Below are 18826 nucleotides of genomic sequence, written 5' to 3' on the forward strand. Positions count from 1 at the left end.
TGGTCCTCGAGGTCTGCCCTTGTGGTCCTTCAAAAAAGACAGAAGAAAAAATAAAATTCGAACGAATTGCGTATCATACTATAGCTTAAAATCTCAGAGTTTGGAAATGAAACATGGTAATCGAATTTCACTTTTTCTCCCAGTATAGACATTTATGAAATGTATTACCATACCCGTCTATCGACTTCCCACTCTACTCTCAACAACAAAAGAAGGATTTAAAGCACTACTGGTATTAAAATATGCTACGAAAAAGATAAATTTGCTTTCGAAGGAAACAAGAGTAAGGTGGTCCGTGGAACTGTTCTGACTTTAAAAAGTGGTCCCCACTTCAAAAAAGTTTGAGAAACGCTCATATAGGATATTTCAAAAGTAACGCCTAATTTCAATTGAAATTGAAATTTTTACTGAAAGCTAATAAATTATGCTTTAGTTTAAAAATCTTTGTGTTAGAGCGCCATTTAATTGAAAAATGGACACTCTTTTAAAAGGAAAATGAAGACAAACACAAGACGATGTGTCTGGTAGAAGTGTGTTTAGAAGCAAACGGCAAAGACAAGAGAACATACAGCGAATAAATGAAGAGAGACCTGCAAAGATCATGAGACATAATCTTCATAATTGGGAGAAAAGCGTCCACACCTGTGGAGTAACGGTCAGCGCGTCTGGCCGCGAAACCAGGTGGCCCGGGTTCGAGTCCCGGTCGGTCAAGTTATCTGGTTGAGGTTTTCTCCCACTACGAGCAAATGCTGGGTAACTTTCGGTACTGGACCCCGGACTCATTTCACCGGCATTATCACCTTCATTTCACTCAGACGCTAAATAACCTAGATGTTGAAAAAGGTCGTAAAATAACCCAATAATAAAAAATATATATAAAAAAATTAGGAGAAAAGCGTTTTCCTTCGATATTGCAGTGTAAGCAGTGAGGTAAATATGTGCTTTCCTGTTAAAGCGATTAATGTATTCGGAGGACATAACTGAAAACAGGGGACCAAAAAATTAAAAGTATATGAAAAGTTAGCGTGCTACAGGGATGCCTTAAATATTTAATACACTAAAATAAAATTCAAATGTTAGTAGTCAATTAAAAAAAAAAACAGAAAATGCTGGCTGAGATTTAATATTTCCTCATGGCTACATCTTGCTACACAAGGGCTTGTGGTAAGCGGATATTCAGCGCTGTCTATAAGCAATACATATACAGAGTGTTAAAAAAGTATCCAACATTGATTTGAACCTGGGCCCGCTCGTTTCACTGCCAGACGCGCTAACCGTTACTCCATAGCGGTGGAATATTGTCATCCTTATCTTGTGACACTTAAATTTGGGGAGTATTCAATTGTTTATACATCTCATTCATTTGTTTTCGCATGTTTTGTTTTGTTTAATTGAATTCAATTTTAATTGGGCCTTTATAGTTATTTAGACTGGTAAGTTTTGAAATGAAAGCCCTGTACATTAACATAGTTTTTGGGATTATTTCAGTCAAATCTTAAATTTAATATTTATATTGTTGCATGCTAATGTCACAGTCTAGTACATACAGTCACGAAGCTCAATACGTAGTAAATATTCATCCATAGATAGTTGCTATCCACTAGGATCGCTAATATCGCCTCATTACAGACAATGCGAAATAGTAGCGGCACAGTCTATTGTTTCTAGCACCCTCACAACTCAAGCTTCGTGACTATATATACTAGACTGTGCTAACGTAAACGGTAAGAAGTAGCACTCATACCTTAAACCTGAGATCTCCAACGGGAGGTTTGGCGTATGGTATCCCCATAAACGCGAAGAATGGTCGGTTGCTGCGTGCTGACGTCAGAATTGTGCCTCTGACAGGGCCATAAAGAGTCTCCACAATCAAATCAGAATCAGATGATGAAGATAAACCGAACAAGATCAGGAAAATCAGAACGGAAAATTTGAAGCATTTCATATTTGGAAAAGTTACTTAAAAAACAGAAATACAGGAAGTTGGTAATGCAAAATTGACCACAGCTGTATTCTGCTTGAATATCTTCTTCACGTGTCCAGTTACCTCACCCGTACTCTGCTTCAACCTTCAGTAGATCAGTAGTAATGGAACTGTTCCACAGAACTCCTTCGCTTTCTCAGTGAATGTGGTAAGCCTCTGCTGTCCTCTCAAGGTCAGATGATATCCTGCAAAATGTACGAGTAACATAGATCTCACCGTTAGATATAAAATCCACGTCGAACTGTAATAACTTTTTTCTTTCTTTTTTTATACTGTAGTTTTATTAATTCGGCCACATAAGACGATGTTTAATGTTAATGTTATGCTTTATTTAACGACGCTCGCAACTGCAGAGGTTATATCAGCGTCGCCGGATGTGGCGGAATTTTGTCCCGCAGGAGTTCTTTTACATGCCAGTAAATCTACTGACATGAGCCTGTCGCATTTAAGCACACTTAAATGCCATCGACCTGGCCCAGGATCGAACCCGCAACCTTGGGCATAGAAGGCCTATACCAACTTGCCAACCAGGTCGACTCAGAAGACGATGATATTATGTTAGACTAGACGGCAGTGCGAAAGGCGGTCGGCTGCTATATGCGCCGTAGCATTTCTGGTATGTGACGTCACAAGCTTGTACAGTAGAACCAATTGGAATCAGTCTGTAACATGTACTTCCCGAGTTCGTTTGTTCACGTGTGAGTGTTTCAATACATTAAATAAGTAAAATTTTAAAAACGTTGACGAGTAGAACGCTGCCGGCCATCTTGATGCTGGCTGCAACGTTGCCACCGTACAAGAAACGACTGCAGAAGCATGTAGTGTGGGATTTAGAACCGTGCAAAGAATATTGCTAATGTAGAAAAGAGGGTTTGTTTGGTGTCATGCTTACAGTAATCAACGGCTAAGGTCATTATTGTCTTTTGATAATTTAAATTCTCTCCTGCGCTATTTGTATTACACGTGCGCGTGATGTTGTACGCTGCCTAGCTCTCTCTGTCTCTCTCGACGCAAACGCTAGCAGACTACCGCCTTCCGAATTGCCGTCGACTCTAGTCATACAGAAAATGAAATTCATGACCGTAAAAAATGCTGCTTGAAAGCAACATCATGTAAGTAGCAAAATTTGATTTGTTATGTTGAATTATTTGAACGTTACAATTGCTCGTTTGTTAAAATGTGTATATGATATGTTATGCAATTTGTCTTCTTTTGTTTTGTGTGTTTTTGGAAAATATTCAATCAATCAATCAATCATCCATCCATCGACTCATTCATCCATGGATTCATTGATTGATTCATTGACTGATTCAATGATTCACTGATTGATTCTTTAATTAATTAATTAATTAATTAAATTCATTCATTCAGGTATTACAATTGGAATCGTCAAGAGTAAGACATATTATCTTCTTAAAAATGATTTATTAATGAAATAGTGCATCTGCATAGGGTAATGAAAAGGCACTAACTGCTACTGTTTTAGGGGTATGCATTTTGAATTTAAAGTGTAAACGTTACAATAGAATGTATGTACTTATTTTCTCTTTTATTTAATAAGTAATTGTAATTTATTCGGTTCTTGAATTTCTTTACACGCCACATGTTATATTATGCATTACACTTACTTCCTTTGCTGTTACCAGTGTCCATTTGTTCATCTATATACTGTATGTTATGAAGAGAAGTGTAGTAAAGTATGCAATCAATTGTAGGCCTATATTAAGCAAAGCATTCTTTTTTTTTTTTAATTACACACGGTAAATTTCCTTCAATTGTTACTCCTTTTGTGTACTCAGAAAATGTCAGTGTTCTGTCTAGCCTGCAAAACATCAGGGACAAAGGTTGAAATTCGAACATCAGGTCGGATGCTCTCTGACCGGTCCAATGAAAACCGGTTGTAAGCCCTGTTTTGTTGCTCTCTATTACATGCAGTCTTAAACCCATTTTCCCAAAACGCTGCAAATTTATGCCTGTCTGTGTGTTCGGGCTTATCAGTACGTTTCCACGATCTGGGTAGAGTAGTCAGTATAGAGCTTGCCTTCTGTGCTCGAGGTTGCGGGTTCGATCCTGGCCCAATTCGAGGCATTTAAGTATGCTTAAATACGACAGGCTTATGTCGGTAGATTTAAGTACTGGCATGTAAAAATAGTCCTGCATGATAAAATTCCGGCACACCCGCGACGTTGATATAACCTCGGCAGTTGCGAGAGCCGTTAAAAAAACCATAATTAAAAAAAGCATACTTAAATTATTCATCTACAACTTTCTTACGCTTTGTTTCAGACCGATCCGCATTTCAGCACCTATATCACCACTGTCTATACCAGACCTGCAGAACTGTAGCTCCTCAGAGCGACTGCTTTACTATCCCTTCTTACCCCATCCACCTTTTCTACCAGTGCGGTCATGGCGTTCTAGTTACGCTCGCCTGCATCAACATTCATTCTCGCGGCGGCAGGTATAGAATACGCTATAAAGAATTTATTACAAATAAACAGATAATAAAATCCTTAGGAACATACCTTTATAAAGTAAAAAAAAAATGAACGCGGGAAATAAATAAGTTAAAAGACATCTAAAATAAATTTTAAAATGTACGTGTGCATACAATGTAAGAAGGTATACTTATGTATATATCGTCCTATTACTAGTAAAGCCGATTAAGTCCACTTTTTTTGTAAAATAATAAGTTAAGTACAGTCCCCGACTTGTCTTTCTGTGCTCTGTATTCTACTAAAATGAAATAAGTCCGAAATGTTGCATGCAGGCAACAAACCAATTACTTTATTTGAAGAATTTATTATGATTTTTCGTGCATTAGTAAAGTTTTAATTCCTGTTTTTACGAAACTTACATTACTAGTCTTAACTCGTTTTACTAGTAATAAGACGATAAATGAAATTGTACGTTGATAAGTGAGTGATATATAGCTATATGACCGGATGTCAATGCTGTCATTCAACATTGTAACGCACTCCAGTCAAATAAATAAATAAAAAAATTAATACACAATACGCTTACCGCAGTTTAAAGAGAACTGGAACATGGCATAATCTAAATCCGTGAAGAAATACTACTCCCAAGGGAAATTTAAATATGATTATTTTGTTGTTGAAGACGAAAGAATTGCTTGTTTACTGTGTCCATCCAATTTATTTCTACTCGTCATTTCAATATTAAACCACATTTCAACGAAGTCCATATTAAGAATTATGGAATGCACAAACTTTCGGGTAAGTTCATTATTACGAACTGTATATTGATTATTTATTTACATGCTGTTAAATTAAGGACGTCACTCGTTGTGTTCATTTTGAATTTAAATTAATAGCGACTTTCAAGGTTTGTTACTCAAATGCTATAAATTTATGTTTCCGCAGGTGATGATAGGAGGAAAGTTTTCGAAAATCTAAAGCAGGTTAGGTGCAAAGAAATCTCAAAGAACCTACCGACAGGAAATCTAGCATAATTGTAAACCTTGAAACGAGATAACGCATTATAAATACAATGAATTTATTACAATCCTTTTTGAAAATTACAGTGCCGCCACTGATGGACCTTGCACGAGAAAAGAATGTAAGCAACTCTACGCGGAAGTCGATCATTCCCAATAGAAGTGGAATGAGGCTGACGTCATATTTCCCCTACTTACGGGTTCTGCAGGCCTGATCTAGGAGATGAAAACTGGTTATGTGTTAAGGACTGCAGTTTTATTACATTATCTCTCTGATGCAATATAATATTCGTGCCAAGTAACAAAACACTATCAGACAACTTTCGAATGAAATTTTTCCAAGGCCTGAAGCTATAAACGTCAAGAGGTTGAACATTCGGAGTTCTGTGCTTTGAAATTGTTAACATTTCCATTATTTTACCTTCTGAAGTTATTCTTTCTATAGTCTGTCTACCTTGGTAACTGGTCCACGAGTCTACAAAAAAGAATGCTATGACCACTGGCGGATGCAAAGTATACTTCTTGAAACAACTTGAAGAAATGAGTTTTCGTAAGCTGATTTTGAGGGCAGTGTATAAACATTTGGGATATTAAGTATTTTTTCCTTCACAATGACATTGAAGATATATGACATACATGAGTATCAAGTGATTATTTTGAAAAATCTTATCTCGAAGGCTAGGCCTTCTACGGATGTAGAAATTTATCACTTGGTGAGCTTTCCTTGTAAATTTTGTGATGGGATCAGTTGAAGTGGAAACTAGTTGTTATCATGTGACGTCCTTGGAAGTCTCTATCTGCAAATATTGTTAGTGATGACGAAAATGAAAGTTGTGTGTTACCGAATGGACGCGGCAAAGGTTGAAGAAAATAGTTGCCGTAAATGTAGCAAAATATTCCAAGTCAAAAAAGAACAGACCCACGTAGAATCGATTAATTTGATCGTGATCTAGTTCAAAGGAAAGTGTATGAATTTGATGTAAAGAACCACGTTGATCCTGTCGCAGGTACGATTTTTCCAAGGGCAGCAGGTAACGGCATTGTCCTCTTCAAAATATCCTACATTTTTAATGATTTTAGCAGACTATGTATGTATGCTTAAAGTGTCCAATTGGTGACACATAACGTTCATTTTCATCATCACCAGAGTGCGGATCAGGGTACCGGAACGCGTTAAGTTACAAACGCACGGACCGCTGTGTTGTGTAGATCGAGGGGAATGGGAGATTGAAAGTGCAGTTACTCCTTGCTTCAACATGTAAACATTCAATCACAGTAAGACACAAAATAAATGTTCACGTTTACAAATATAATATATAATTACAGTGCATTTCTAGTACAGGGACATCATTTTATTTTTACTAACATTTTTAATATTAACCTGGCTATATCTTTGGATTAAAGGTCTAGAACCGGAAACACCGCTTGCTCCCCCTTCCAAGATTCGACTTCGATGATACTGGCGTAAAATAAAAATCACTTTACTAGATATAGGAGGGAAGAAAAGTAGTTCATCCATTTATGTAAAATAGGAAATATTGCAATTTTGAGTTTGATAATTTTCATTAGGTTTTTGTTTAATCAAAATACAATACAGTATTAACAACAAGTGTTTTTACTCACGAACTAAGCTATCCATTCGGACGTATTCATTATGCAGTGTATATTATACTGTTACAGCACATTAGCGTAGGCCTACATTATAGAGAATGAAGTTAAATTGAAAAATAATCGTTTATTTTTTATTTTAGTAGGTTATTTTACGACGCTTTATCAACAGCTTAGGTTATTTAGCGTATGAATGAGATGAAAGTGATAATGCTGGTGAAATGAGTCCGGGGTCCAACGCCGGAAGTTACCCAGCATTTGATCATATTGGGTTGAAGGAAAACCCCGGAAAAAACCTCAACCAGGTAACTTGTCCCGACCGGGAATCGAACCCGGGCCATCTGGTTTCACGGCCAGACGCGCTAGCCGTTACTCCACAGTTGTGGACTAAATAATCGTAATATGGATATTTAAACACATTTTTGAAAATGGTGGCCGTTCATTTCGATACAGGCTTCAGTTCTTTTGTGCATATTATCGCACTATAGACTACTGTACCTAATTCCAATTACCAGTTTCTCCTTTCTACGAGTAACTCATGTTGAAATAATTCTATACCTACTCTATAAAACAGTACATACCGTATGTACTGTAAATTTATCAAGTGGTTTTGTCGCAGGCTCCTAGAAAGGGAAATCACGTGACAGTTAATTACTTAACGAGATCCTTTTATTTAGGCCTAAGTTATTTTAAACAGTTGTATACTATTACGTAGACGTCCAATTCCTAACAGAATTCCTCAGAAAAGAGCTAAGACAGCCCAGCTACTAGACTTTACAGAGGGGCAAACAGAAGCAGGTGGGGAAACCGGGATGCGACGTAGGGAAACGGACGACAGTATCTGTGCGAAAATATGATTCAATATTGAAAGCTCTTTCGTCACTAGAAAACGCGAACATATTTCTGGAACGTACTATACTCACTAACTCAGTACTGCATACGCGGCCTTGTTTCTGTGTGGAGGACGGTTGGAAGTTTGCTAGTAGAGGGGGTGGGAGTGAAGTACATTCAAAAACTCAGGTACAATAAAAATTGAAGTAAAAATAAAATGATGTCCCTGTACAAAAAATAATTGCTTAACATTACATGTTTCAATTTACATTAAAGGTACTGTAAAAGTTTTAGCAGTATAAAATAAGCATTTGTATGTGCGCAGAAAAGAAAAAATATACAGTACTTACATAAAATACATTTCTTCACAATTCAACGCACCTAATTACAAGGTACATTCGCAACGTATCAAAAAGAAAAGTATCTCCTACTTTCACTCAAAATTACTTTTTTTCAAGAAACGCTTTGAAATATTATTGAAAGGGATGTTGGCATGTACCAACATTATTATACAAAAATTAAGATTAAATCCTTTTTTGATGTTCTATATCTGATTTTGATGTTGAAGGCCAGCTTTGACTGTATAATTAAATATTTCCATGTACTTTTTGCTATTTTAATTTTATTGGGTTATTTTACGACGCTGTATCAACAACTCAGGTTATTTAGCGTCTGAATGATATGAAGGTGATAATGCCGGTGAAATGAGTCCGGGGTCCAACACCGAAAGTTATCCAGCATTTGCTCGTATTAGGTTGAGGGAAAACCCCGGAAAAAACCTCAACCAGATTACTTGTCCCCGCCGGGATTCGAACCCGGGCCACCTGGTTTCACAGCCAGACGCGCTGACCGTTACTCCACAGGTGTGGACTCTTTTTGCTATTACACTGCTTTTGTAAGAATCGAGTTCTATCTGTCCTTATACTTTTTACAAAATTTCCAAAATTCAGTGTTTTTTCCTTTAATAAAAAATAATTCCTTTCCGAATTTCTCTATTAGTTCGTTTTGAAGGGAACGCTTAGTGCTCTTAATTTTCGACATGTTCCTCAGTAATGTGAATTATAAAACAGCGAATTTAAGACTAACACAAATATGTATGTATAAAGAATAAAATAAATAAATGGAAAGAAATAAAATATACTAGTTTACTCACAGGATCTCAAGTACGTATGGTGATTGCAAAGACCCACGCCAAGCAGAATGAGAAATGCGGTAATGTAATTTGTTACGAAACAAACTGTACTCTCACAGTGCTATCTCACCCCAAGGATCTTGACGTCACATATACTCCGTGCGTTCCAAGCTTCAGTCTCGCCAATCGGTGACCCTAGACCAGGGCTGGGCACATTACGTGATTCTGAGAAATGAGCGCTGTGTGCTTTAAAGTGCGGGTCTTGCGAGCGCTGTGACGTATGCATACTGTACGTCATTCAGTGTCGGTGCAGTGGTGACTCTGCAGTATGGCTTCCGCTCATACACTAAAGCGTCCCGCTATCCCGCATGCTTTTAATGTATCATGGGAGGAGGAGTTCTTTTTCGTAGAGAGTAGTGGATTAGCAAAGTGTTTAATTTGGCATAAAACACTCAAACTGATTAAGAAGTTCAATATCCAACGATATTATTCTTTACAACATGCTACTGAATATGACAAATATGTTGGTAATGAACGCCACAAATTAATACAACTTAAAGAAAATGTTTCTCGGGTACATTATATTAGAGTATCTATTTGATATTTACATTGCATTATAAGTTATTATACATTTAGTAATATATATAATTTTAAATTATACAAGTATTATGATATATCATATCTCATATTATATATCACGAACTGTAATATACTATGATATATCATAATATTTGTATAATTTAAAATTATATATTACTAAATGTACTATAATAACTTATAATGCAATGTAAATATCAAATAGATACTCTAATATAATGTACCTGAGAAACATTTTCTTTAAGTTGTATTAATATATGGTCATATCATATATCGCATCACATATTATATTATATTATATTATATTATATTATATTATATTATATTATATTATATTATATTATATTATATTATATTATATTATATTATATTATGTTATATTATATTATATCATATATCATATCATATCATATCATATCATATCATATCATATCATATCATATCATATCATATCATATCATATCATATATATTAACAGGATGACAATAATGTACTTAGTGAATCGGCTATGAGAATTAGCTACAAAATTTGCCACGAAACTGCAAAGGAATTGAAAACATTCAACGAAGGTGAATTCATCAAGCGATGTTTAATTATATTGGCAGATGAACTCTGTCCACAGCAAGTAGGGGAAGTGGAAGCCATAAGCCTGTCTCGTAGAACCGTGGTGAGGAGGTTGCAGTATGTGCGTATGAGTTATGTAAATAAGCCTAATGAGTTGCGTGTGTGCATAGAGCGAAGTTTATTTCATTAAATTAATAAGAGTGTTATAAATTCTGTAATGTACAATGGATTGATGTAATATACTTATAAACTATTATGTACTTACAGACTGAATGACTAGAACAACCGTGGCTCTTGTTACATTAATGCAGGGAAGGTAGCTGTAATGCGAGTCCGCCACTGCGTGAGCGTTCTGCTCTGGCTTGGAATTGAAGTGCCTTGCGGAGCGAGAGCAGCTCTGGCCGGCTAGATTGAGTCGCTCTCATGCCCGGCCCTGCCCTAGACCGAAGTCTAATAATCACTATCAACGCCACGACTCCAAAGAACGCCACATAATAACAATTGGTTTACACTTTAATCCCATCATGAAACTTAGTTTCAACTCGTAAGTAAATAGCATACTAACTAGCCGGTTATTCTCTACTTGGCTTGTCTTTACGAGGTCTGGAAACGGGATGGTTCAGTACACTTAGGTACGGTTTGGTCCTTTGTGCGCCCTTATATGCGACGATTGTCCAAGTCCGTCAGCTGGTCTGGATGGCATTCGCGAACCCGACGCTGACAGGTGAGCCACCCTGCGTCAGCCTCTTATAGATCCAGGCCCCGCTTCGCGGACAGTAGCCTAATAATCCTCAGGGGCCCGCAGCCCTAAGTCCTTCCTAATTAGCCGACGCTGATTGGTGACCCATCCTGCTTTAGCCCCTGATAGACTCAGATCCCGCTCGCATTCGAGTAACCTGATGAGCCCCAGGGGCTCGGAGCTCCAAGCCCTTCCTACATCAGCAACAGAAACCCGTACTACTCCCAAGATTTCACCGCAACCTATTTTTACTATTGTGGATGATAGATGTAACAGTGCTAAATAATGAGGAGGAGGTGGAGACTGTTGGTGGAATGATGAAAGGAAACGGGAGTATTCCGAGAAAAACTCTTTGCGACGTCTGCTTTTTCCACCACAAATTCCATCACGATCTGGCCGAGGATCGAACCTGAGTCGCCTGGAGACTTGTTGCAACAGCGCTTGGCTTCTTGTTAAGTGCCGTGTGCCGATACGCGTCACTGGCTGCAACCTGTTCAGATACTACCCCTTTCCACTGGCTAAAACATCACTGAATGAACAACAAATTGAGGCGTTTAGAATAGCAATGACGTATGCGCCAACTGTACGAATTTCTGTTTTTACTCACAATATATTCCTTACAATGTTCTCTATCATCACAGGAAGAATGACTGGTTCATACGTCTTGTAAGAGGGTGAAAATGCTATTCAAATACATGGTATATGGTTCTTACAGTACAGTGAAAGCTCTTAAGTTCGACAGAAAACAAGTTCGACATCCTATAGTTCTATTGCTTACGTAGGAGAATTAGACACGCCCCTATACGGGCACCAGAAAATGGGTTTGCCATTTGAATGGAAATTGGTCCTGTGTCTTGTAGTGATACTTTTGTTAAAGGAAAACAGAATATTTCATTGATTAGGACATCCATATTGATCACTGATTTTAAATTAATGAACTCTTCTTTTTCTATTTGAGAATTGCGCCGTTTGTGAGACTGTCGAAACTCACTGCGGTACTACAAGCGCATACACAAGTCTCGGGGCGGGCAGGAAATGCAAGTACAGTACTGTATTGTTGATGGATAACCAATAAGAATTTGTATTCATTTCACTTGCCACACTCACTACCCTTATTGGTCAGAACTTTCAATTCTGTTCTGTCGAACTTAGGAACGCGGTGGAATTATGAGAATAGCAATGACGTATGCTCCAGCGTGTCCCTGTAAATCCGCTGTTCACCACAGAATGAAGCATTTAAATTTGCTAATCTTTCATACGCATGAGGTTTAAAGTAATGAAACAATAACTATTACAAAATTCTCGTATATTTTACCAAATCATACCCGAAATTAAATATATATTTCGCATTTACGTATATCATACAGTCCACACCTGTGGAGTAACGGTCAGCGCGTCTGGCTGCGAAACCAGGTGGCCCGGGTTCGAATCCTGGTCGGGGCAAGTTACCTGGTTGAGGTTTTTTCCGGGGTTTTTCCTCAACCCAATACGAGCAAATGCTGGGTAACTTTCGGTGCTGGACCCCGGACTCATTTCACCGGCATTATCACCTTCATATCATTCAGACGCTAAATAACCTAGATGTTGATACAACGTCGTAAAATAACCCAATAAAATAAATATATCATACATTTTGTACCAACCATTACATTTTTCATCCAATTCTTGCTGTGTAAGTGTTTATTTCTGTAAGGTTTGACAATATTAATCCCAACCCATATTTCGTCGTTGTTCCTGCAATAACTCCTATGGGCAAAATATGAAATTTTTCAGTAGGAAGAAAAAACACATTTATTCTTCTATGGCAGTAGTGCATAGGAGATTGTGAATTCTTACATTAAAGAAAGAAAGAAATACAATTACATATAGGAGACTTTATTATTTGAGTAGCTTAATATCAAGGACGGACATCTGACCTCAATCGAAATTTAGATAGCTGTGGTTTTTTATACAATTTTTCATGCTCTTTCCAGTTATAGTGAAACCATATGCAAACTCTAACACTACATTTATGAAATAAATTGTGTTAAATATTACAAAGAACACTGTGAATTAAAAAATTACCTCTAGATCAAAACTATGGAGACGACAGATGTCCGTCTTTGCTATTAAGCTACTCATTTGCTGTATCACTATTTAAGTTATTTAATAGAGCAAAAATCTGAAAATCGATAAGTATGTTACGTAGGAGTTATTGTCGGAAGAATGACGATTTGTTATTTTAATGTGTTTATGTATTTAATGTGGCCCCTTACTCAACAAGCAATGCAAACATGATGTTTATTCTTTCCAGTAGGCCTATTGTCCACTGATTTGTCTCTTCATCCACAAGCAAACTAGAAACGTGATGTTTGTAAGATTCTCTACTCTGTCATCCCCAATGTGACCACATGATGTTCATTCTTTCCAGTATCATTTACCTCTCATCTCAATCTTCTTGTTACAGTAGGATTTCTTTCAGTCTTTTCTAGCTCTCTTACTGAGAAGTATGTAGACGTACTGTGTTTAGGATGTTTAGTTTCTTAAAGTTGCGTTTATAACAGTGCTAAGTAATTAGTGAAACAAGTGGTGCATCACAGTGTTGCCAATTCCGCGGTTTTCCCTCTCTAGATCTAGCGTATTTCAGTGTTAGTTTAGCGGGTAAAATTTATGAAATTTGTATTGCTCATATAGGGATTTGGCGGTTTTTTAACACTCACAATGGTAAGATAATCTTATTTTTACATTGACAACACAGCAATTTAGTGGTTTCTTCACTGTATCTTATCGAGTTTTTAAAAACTGAGATGGCAACACTGGTGCATCATCTCGTTCTAGGAAGCGCTCAATACAGGAAAAGAGTGGAAAGCAAGTATTCGGCATATATTTGTGTTGAATACTTGATCAATAATAAATAATTCATGGTAATTTCATAATCAGGGCCTATTTTATCTCAGTCGATATGATTTACCAACCAAGTACCATTTTTATATTTAAATCTTTGCTTTCCAAGGTCAATGCTCAATGTTACATTGTCCGAAAGGTTGTTACATTAAACATACATAACGTTATTTTTAATGCCAAAACACTGATTTTGTTGGAGAGAAGCTTACAAATAAATAAAAGTTTATTTTATCCTCTTCAGTCCGGAATTTAAATTTTTTTAAAAATTGAAACAAATCGATCACATAATCATTCTGGGGTTCCAAAAATCCAGAATCAAGTCTTCACATAAAATCATATTTTGGGGCAATTTTGACTTTTGAGGCAACAAAATTTTAAATTTTAATTTATAATTATGTCGTAGAAATGTTGCAAAAGTGATACTCTTCATTTCTGTCATATTTAATTTTTCAAAATTTTCAAAAATATCCAATACATTGCAAAAAATGAAAAGAAAATTATGTATAGTATACTCTACAACAGAACTAAAGAGGTTATAGACAACTTACATTTATATCCCAGTGGCTGGTCGTGTAGGCAGGGCCCAGTGTATTGCTTTTCTCGAGGGCCTGTAATGCTATTAAGACGGCCCTGCATGGACTAATATTTTCTCAGAAGTGTGACACAACTAGCGACTCGAGTGCGCCAAACCGTAGCAAAACAAATGATTATTCAAAACCTGTTCTCACTGAAGCATAGCTCCTAGGTGTGGAACATTCGAGGACGATAATGCCTATGGTCCCTCTTATATAAATTGCAATTAATCTTACAGTAATAAAGATATTATGTTTTCTATAACCTAGTTCAGAATAAAGGTGTGAAAATTGGATATCTTCGTGGAAATGTTCCTATGTTTCGGGTCACTTAATACACCAGATTTCAAATAAACGTTTTTAAACCAATTTGACAAGAGGTATGATAGCTAGGATTTGTGCACTGCAGTATGTCGCTTGAGAAGAAATTCTAGGAGACTAACATCACAGTTTAGTATATACAGTTGCGAAGCTCAATACTTACTAATTATGCAAACATAGACAGTTGAAATATGCATCCATAGATAGTTGCTGGCCACCAGGATCGCTACTATCGCCTCATCACAGACTCTTTCCCTAGCAGACCATAAAATGTATTGTACTTTTGATATCGTGTTCTATTGAAAAATTAACTCCTTCCTTCCACTATTGAAATACGAAATACATAAGGTTTATATATTATTTTCATAAAGTATATATTATATTTTATAAACTCACCTTCCTGGATCTTTCGGAAGAAGGATAACTCTGACCTCTTTTTCTTAGAATTTATAGTGCTACAAACGTTTCCTTGCCCCATATTATTATTCAAATTATTGTATTTTAGCCATTTACAGTTATTACAACCGATAACGAACATTTCACAGTTTACACAACTTTTCACAACAATGCGAAATACGGCACAGTCAATGCCTTTTCGATCTAGACCAGGCCGTAATAAATATGTTCGGGTTTTCTATTTCAGTGTATGGAGCTCAGTGAATTATTATATTATAATTTTATTGCGTATCATTGCTAAGTTTTATTTAGTGTAATGTGTCCATTAGTTCCCTTTACTTCTTGTTGCATAATAGCCTATAGAAATAATTACAAAACTGTGTTATTTTAATGTGAAGAGAATTTTACATGTTAGCATAGGGTGCTATTCATAGACATTTCGCAGCACGCGCTACGAGCGTACTAAGCTAGCCCCGGCTATCCATTGGTTACTTGTACAGAATTCAAATCATATCCTATCGCTAACACTGGTTTATGAATACGAAAAACGCTGATCATCCACCGGAAACCTGCGCTAAAAATGTCTATGAATACGGCCCTTAATCTTTTCGCATCAACATTTTAAGTCTAGAATGGAAGCTATTTTGAGGTTTAATAAAAAATAATTTATATTGTGATTTAATATAGCACATCTACCTTCCTTAATAAAGACAGAAAATTTATCATACCACTCCTATGAAATTAGTGTACGTACGATTGTTACTTCGTCTCTTAGGTAGTAAATAAATACAATAATTCAATACTCAATTGTAGTATTAAAATACAGACAAATTGAATGTGCGGAGTATCATACATGACATTATGCTTAATTATAATGTACTGCGAATTTAGGAATATAAGATATAGTAAACATAACCTATAATATTTCCATATGAATGGCAGGGCATTGGAGACCACTAAAAGTAGACAGAAAGGGGCAACTGGTACAGTAAACATAACCTATAATTTCAACATATCTAAATATCCGTGCGGTGCAACTGAAAATTATTGAATCATGCATAAATGAATGTACAAGAATTTCGCAATATTTAATCGAAATAAAGGAAAGTATTACACATACGAACAACGTAATTTTCACACCAAAAATAATATTACACCTTAACTCGCAAGGAATTATTTCTGAAGTGTCTCATAATCATTGTTTTAAATTTTATTAATGCAATTACACTACATTTTAGAGAAATATATGTTGCTCTTTATGCATCCCAACTAATTTATATGGTTGAAACGCCGCCCTTCGTGATCAGGTTAAGCGAGTTATATGGTCTGCCTTACGGCCTGTATTAGATCACGATGGCAGTGACAGAGTCTGTTGTTCCTATACAGTGACTGTATGAATACAGTGTGGCCATTGGAGTTGGACACGCCCACCCGCCGCCATTAAGATTCAAAACACACTGAAGGCTCTTATGGAGCTAATAAGAAAATCGTAACCTAATACTCATGTATTCATAATTATTGGCACTCAACGTCTTTAAATAAGATCTGAGGTATATAAAAACAAAAATACTACCTGTTTCACCTGCTTCCTGTATGTTGTCGTGGAATAATATAGGTCTAAACTGCAAAGTAAGGTTAGGTTAACTGCTATGGGATATCAGATGTTTTATTATGTTTATTGCATCAAAACTACATCTTGTAGGATTATATATTTTCCCACGCTAAGATCATTGTTGAACAATAATACCATATAATCACAGTAAAAAATCCTACATAACATTTTAAAGTCACAAATCGCTATTAAATACAAGTGAATAACCAGGTCAACAGAATGGCTAGGTGGGCCTAAATACAAACTCATAAATTTGCAGAAACTAAACAATAATATTCTAAATGCTGTGTATCTGCATAGCAACAGACGTATTGCCAGTACTCTCTTTTCTACTTAAGCATTTAATTTTTATTTTATCGTAATATAATAGTCTACCAGTAAATTATTTAATGTTATCACGTGAGAATCTCACAGTGAGAGGGCATAAAACTGAAAAAAGAGCTATGATCGCATTGTGACACTAATTATTATTGAAAAACTGTCCTTTTTCTGTTGGCAGACCGTTGATTAAATTTGAACTAATTGTTGCCAATGTTATTCATATCCTTTTCATTGTGCGTTTAAGTTTATGCACTCTTTTAAAGAGTTATGAATAAAATTTAAAAAATATATTTAAAAAATTAAGTGATAGCTTAAAAACCGCCCCCTCCAATATGCCGTCCTAGGCAGTTGTCTAGTCTGCCTAGGCCTAAATTCGCCCCTGATCTAACCTGTCACATATTTGTACGTGCAAGTCATACCAAAAGTCGCGAGTAATTGGATGACACGTCCTTCACAATAGCCCAAATTTTTAAGCCATAAATCACTAGGGTCTGTTAAACACAAATGAACAACTAGGTCAGCAGAATGGTTATGTGGGTCTAAACAAAAATTTGCAGGAATTGAACAATAATATTCCAAATTCTGTGCATAGCAACAACCTACTACTTTCTTTTCTGCTTAGGCCTACGCATACCAGCTATTTTAAGCCTAAGACTGAAAACCTAGGGACAATTTATTGTCATATTATTATGACAGGGAGAAAACGAATTGTTTTAACATTCTGCATCTTATGTAGGAAAAATGTTTTCAAGTCAATGTTAAGATATTTTACAATAGCTCAATATTTACTAAAAGTCTGCTCTGATTTACAGAAAAATTTGAGTTAAATGATTACAATAAATAAAAAAAATAAGAAGCACTTAATACCGGTACTTGTAAATTCAACATTATCAGTACTGTAATGAATGATATTTGAGACAATAATGTCTAAACACACTTCACAAGTTTTTATAGTCTTCATAATACCAGAGATTATATATCAATAAACATTAGCCTATATAATGAACTCATTCACTGTAACTCATTTTGGTGGCCCGCAGTCTGTTTCAATATCTCAATTGCTCATCACGCACAGTATTACCCTTCTCTTGTAAAACATCTCGGAAACCACTTAAAAATTCTGTCATCCTCATCATAACTACCCTTTGACATATCATTAAGAAACTGTGATAACACATATTAGTCTTATTAAAGTATTCTCAAACTGAGACGCATTAGGAGTAACTTGTTTTGATCTCACTATCGTCACACTAAACAAATTTTCCAATCTTGTGTGAAACGTGATGTCCGTATCCTCCATCCTCTCGGGTTTTCCCCATATGGATTCTTCAAAATGTAGCTACCTCACAAAGGACAGAGCTCTCTGTGTAGGAATCCATCCCTCATTGTGGCTCTAGAAGTCCAGGTCTTCCTACTTCCAGGATCCTTAGTGAACTTTTTTATTACAAAGCCCTTCTCGGGTCGAATTGTACATCCATAGGCGCACATCCAACCATATCTGTAATAAAAACCGCATGTGAAATAATTAATATATTTTTATACAAATTTTGGAGCAGGTATAGAATATCGTAGTTCCACAACAGACAGAAAATACGTTCAAATATAAGCTAAAATATTATTTGATTAGTGAAATATTGCTCATCTATTGTGTTTTACTGAAGAACATCTTAAATAAATATTTATTGATACAGATTAAATAAATTGTGACATGTACTTATAATTTAATAGTAATAGAGAGTTTTCATTCTAGGAATTGTATAAAGTTCGTTATGCGTAAAGCTTTAAAAAATTTCTCATGTATTTAATAAA

At 36.0% G+C, this 18826-nt stretch overlaps 1 protein-coding gene and 1 non-coding gene across 3 annotated transcripts in view; both read right to left on the reverse strand.

Moving 5' to 3' along the window:
- LOC138696777 (juvenile hormone esterase-like) overlaps window positions 1–14474 on the reverse strand; it is a 68041-nt gene extending 53567 nt beyond the window's left edge. Inside the window, exons 1-2 of one of the 2 annotated variants that reach the window (XM_069822173.1) lie at window positions 14344–14474; window positions 1745–2169 (exon numbers count right to left, since the gene is read on the reverse strand). In XM_069822173.1, the coding sequence (XP_069678274.1) occupies window positions 1745–1945 (201 nt within the window). In that variant the 5' untranslated portion in view covers window positions 1946–2169; window positions 14344–14474. Of the gene's footprint in view, window positions 1–1744; window positions 2170–5862; window positions 5880–14343 lie in introns of those variants that run through there. The other variant, XM_069822174.1, reaches the window with a different exon arrangement.
- Window positions 8675–8751, reverse strand: TRNAH-GUG (transfer RNA histidin (anticodon GUG)). The gene has a single exon. It is a non-coding gene; the product is annotated as a tRNA-His (tRNA).
- Window positions 14475–18826: the final 4352 nt, after the last annotated feature.

The sequence above is a fragment of the Periplaneta americana genome, chromosome 3, assembly GCF_040183065.1.
Source record: "Periplaneta americana isolate PAMFEO1 chromosome 3, P.americana_PAMFEO1_priV1, whole genome shotgun sequence".
Classification (NCBI taxonomy): domain Eukaryota; kingdom Metazoa; phylum Arthropoda; class Insecta; order Blattodea; family Blattidae; genus Periplaneta; species Periplaneta americana.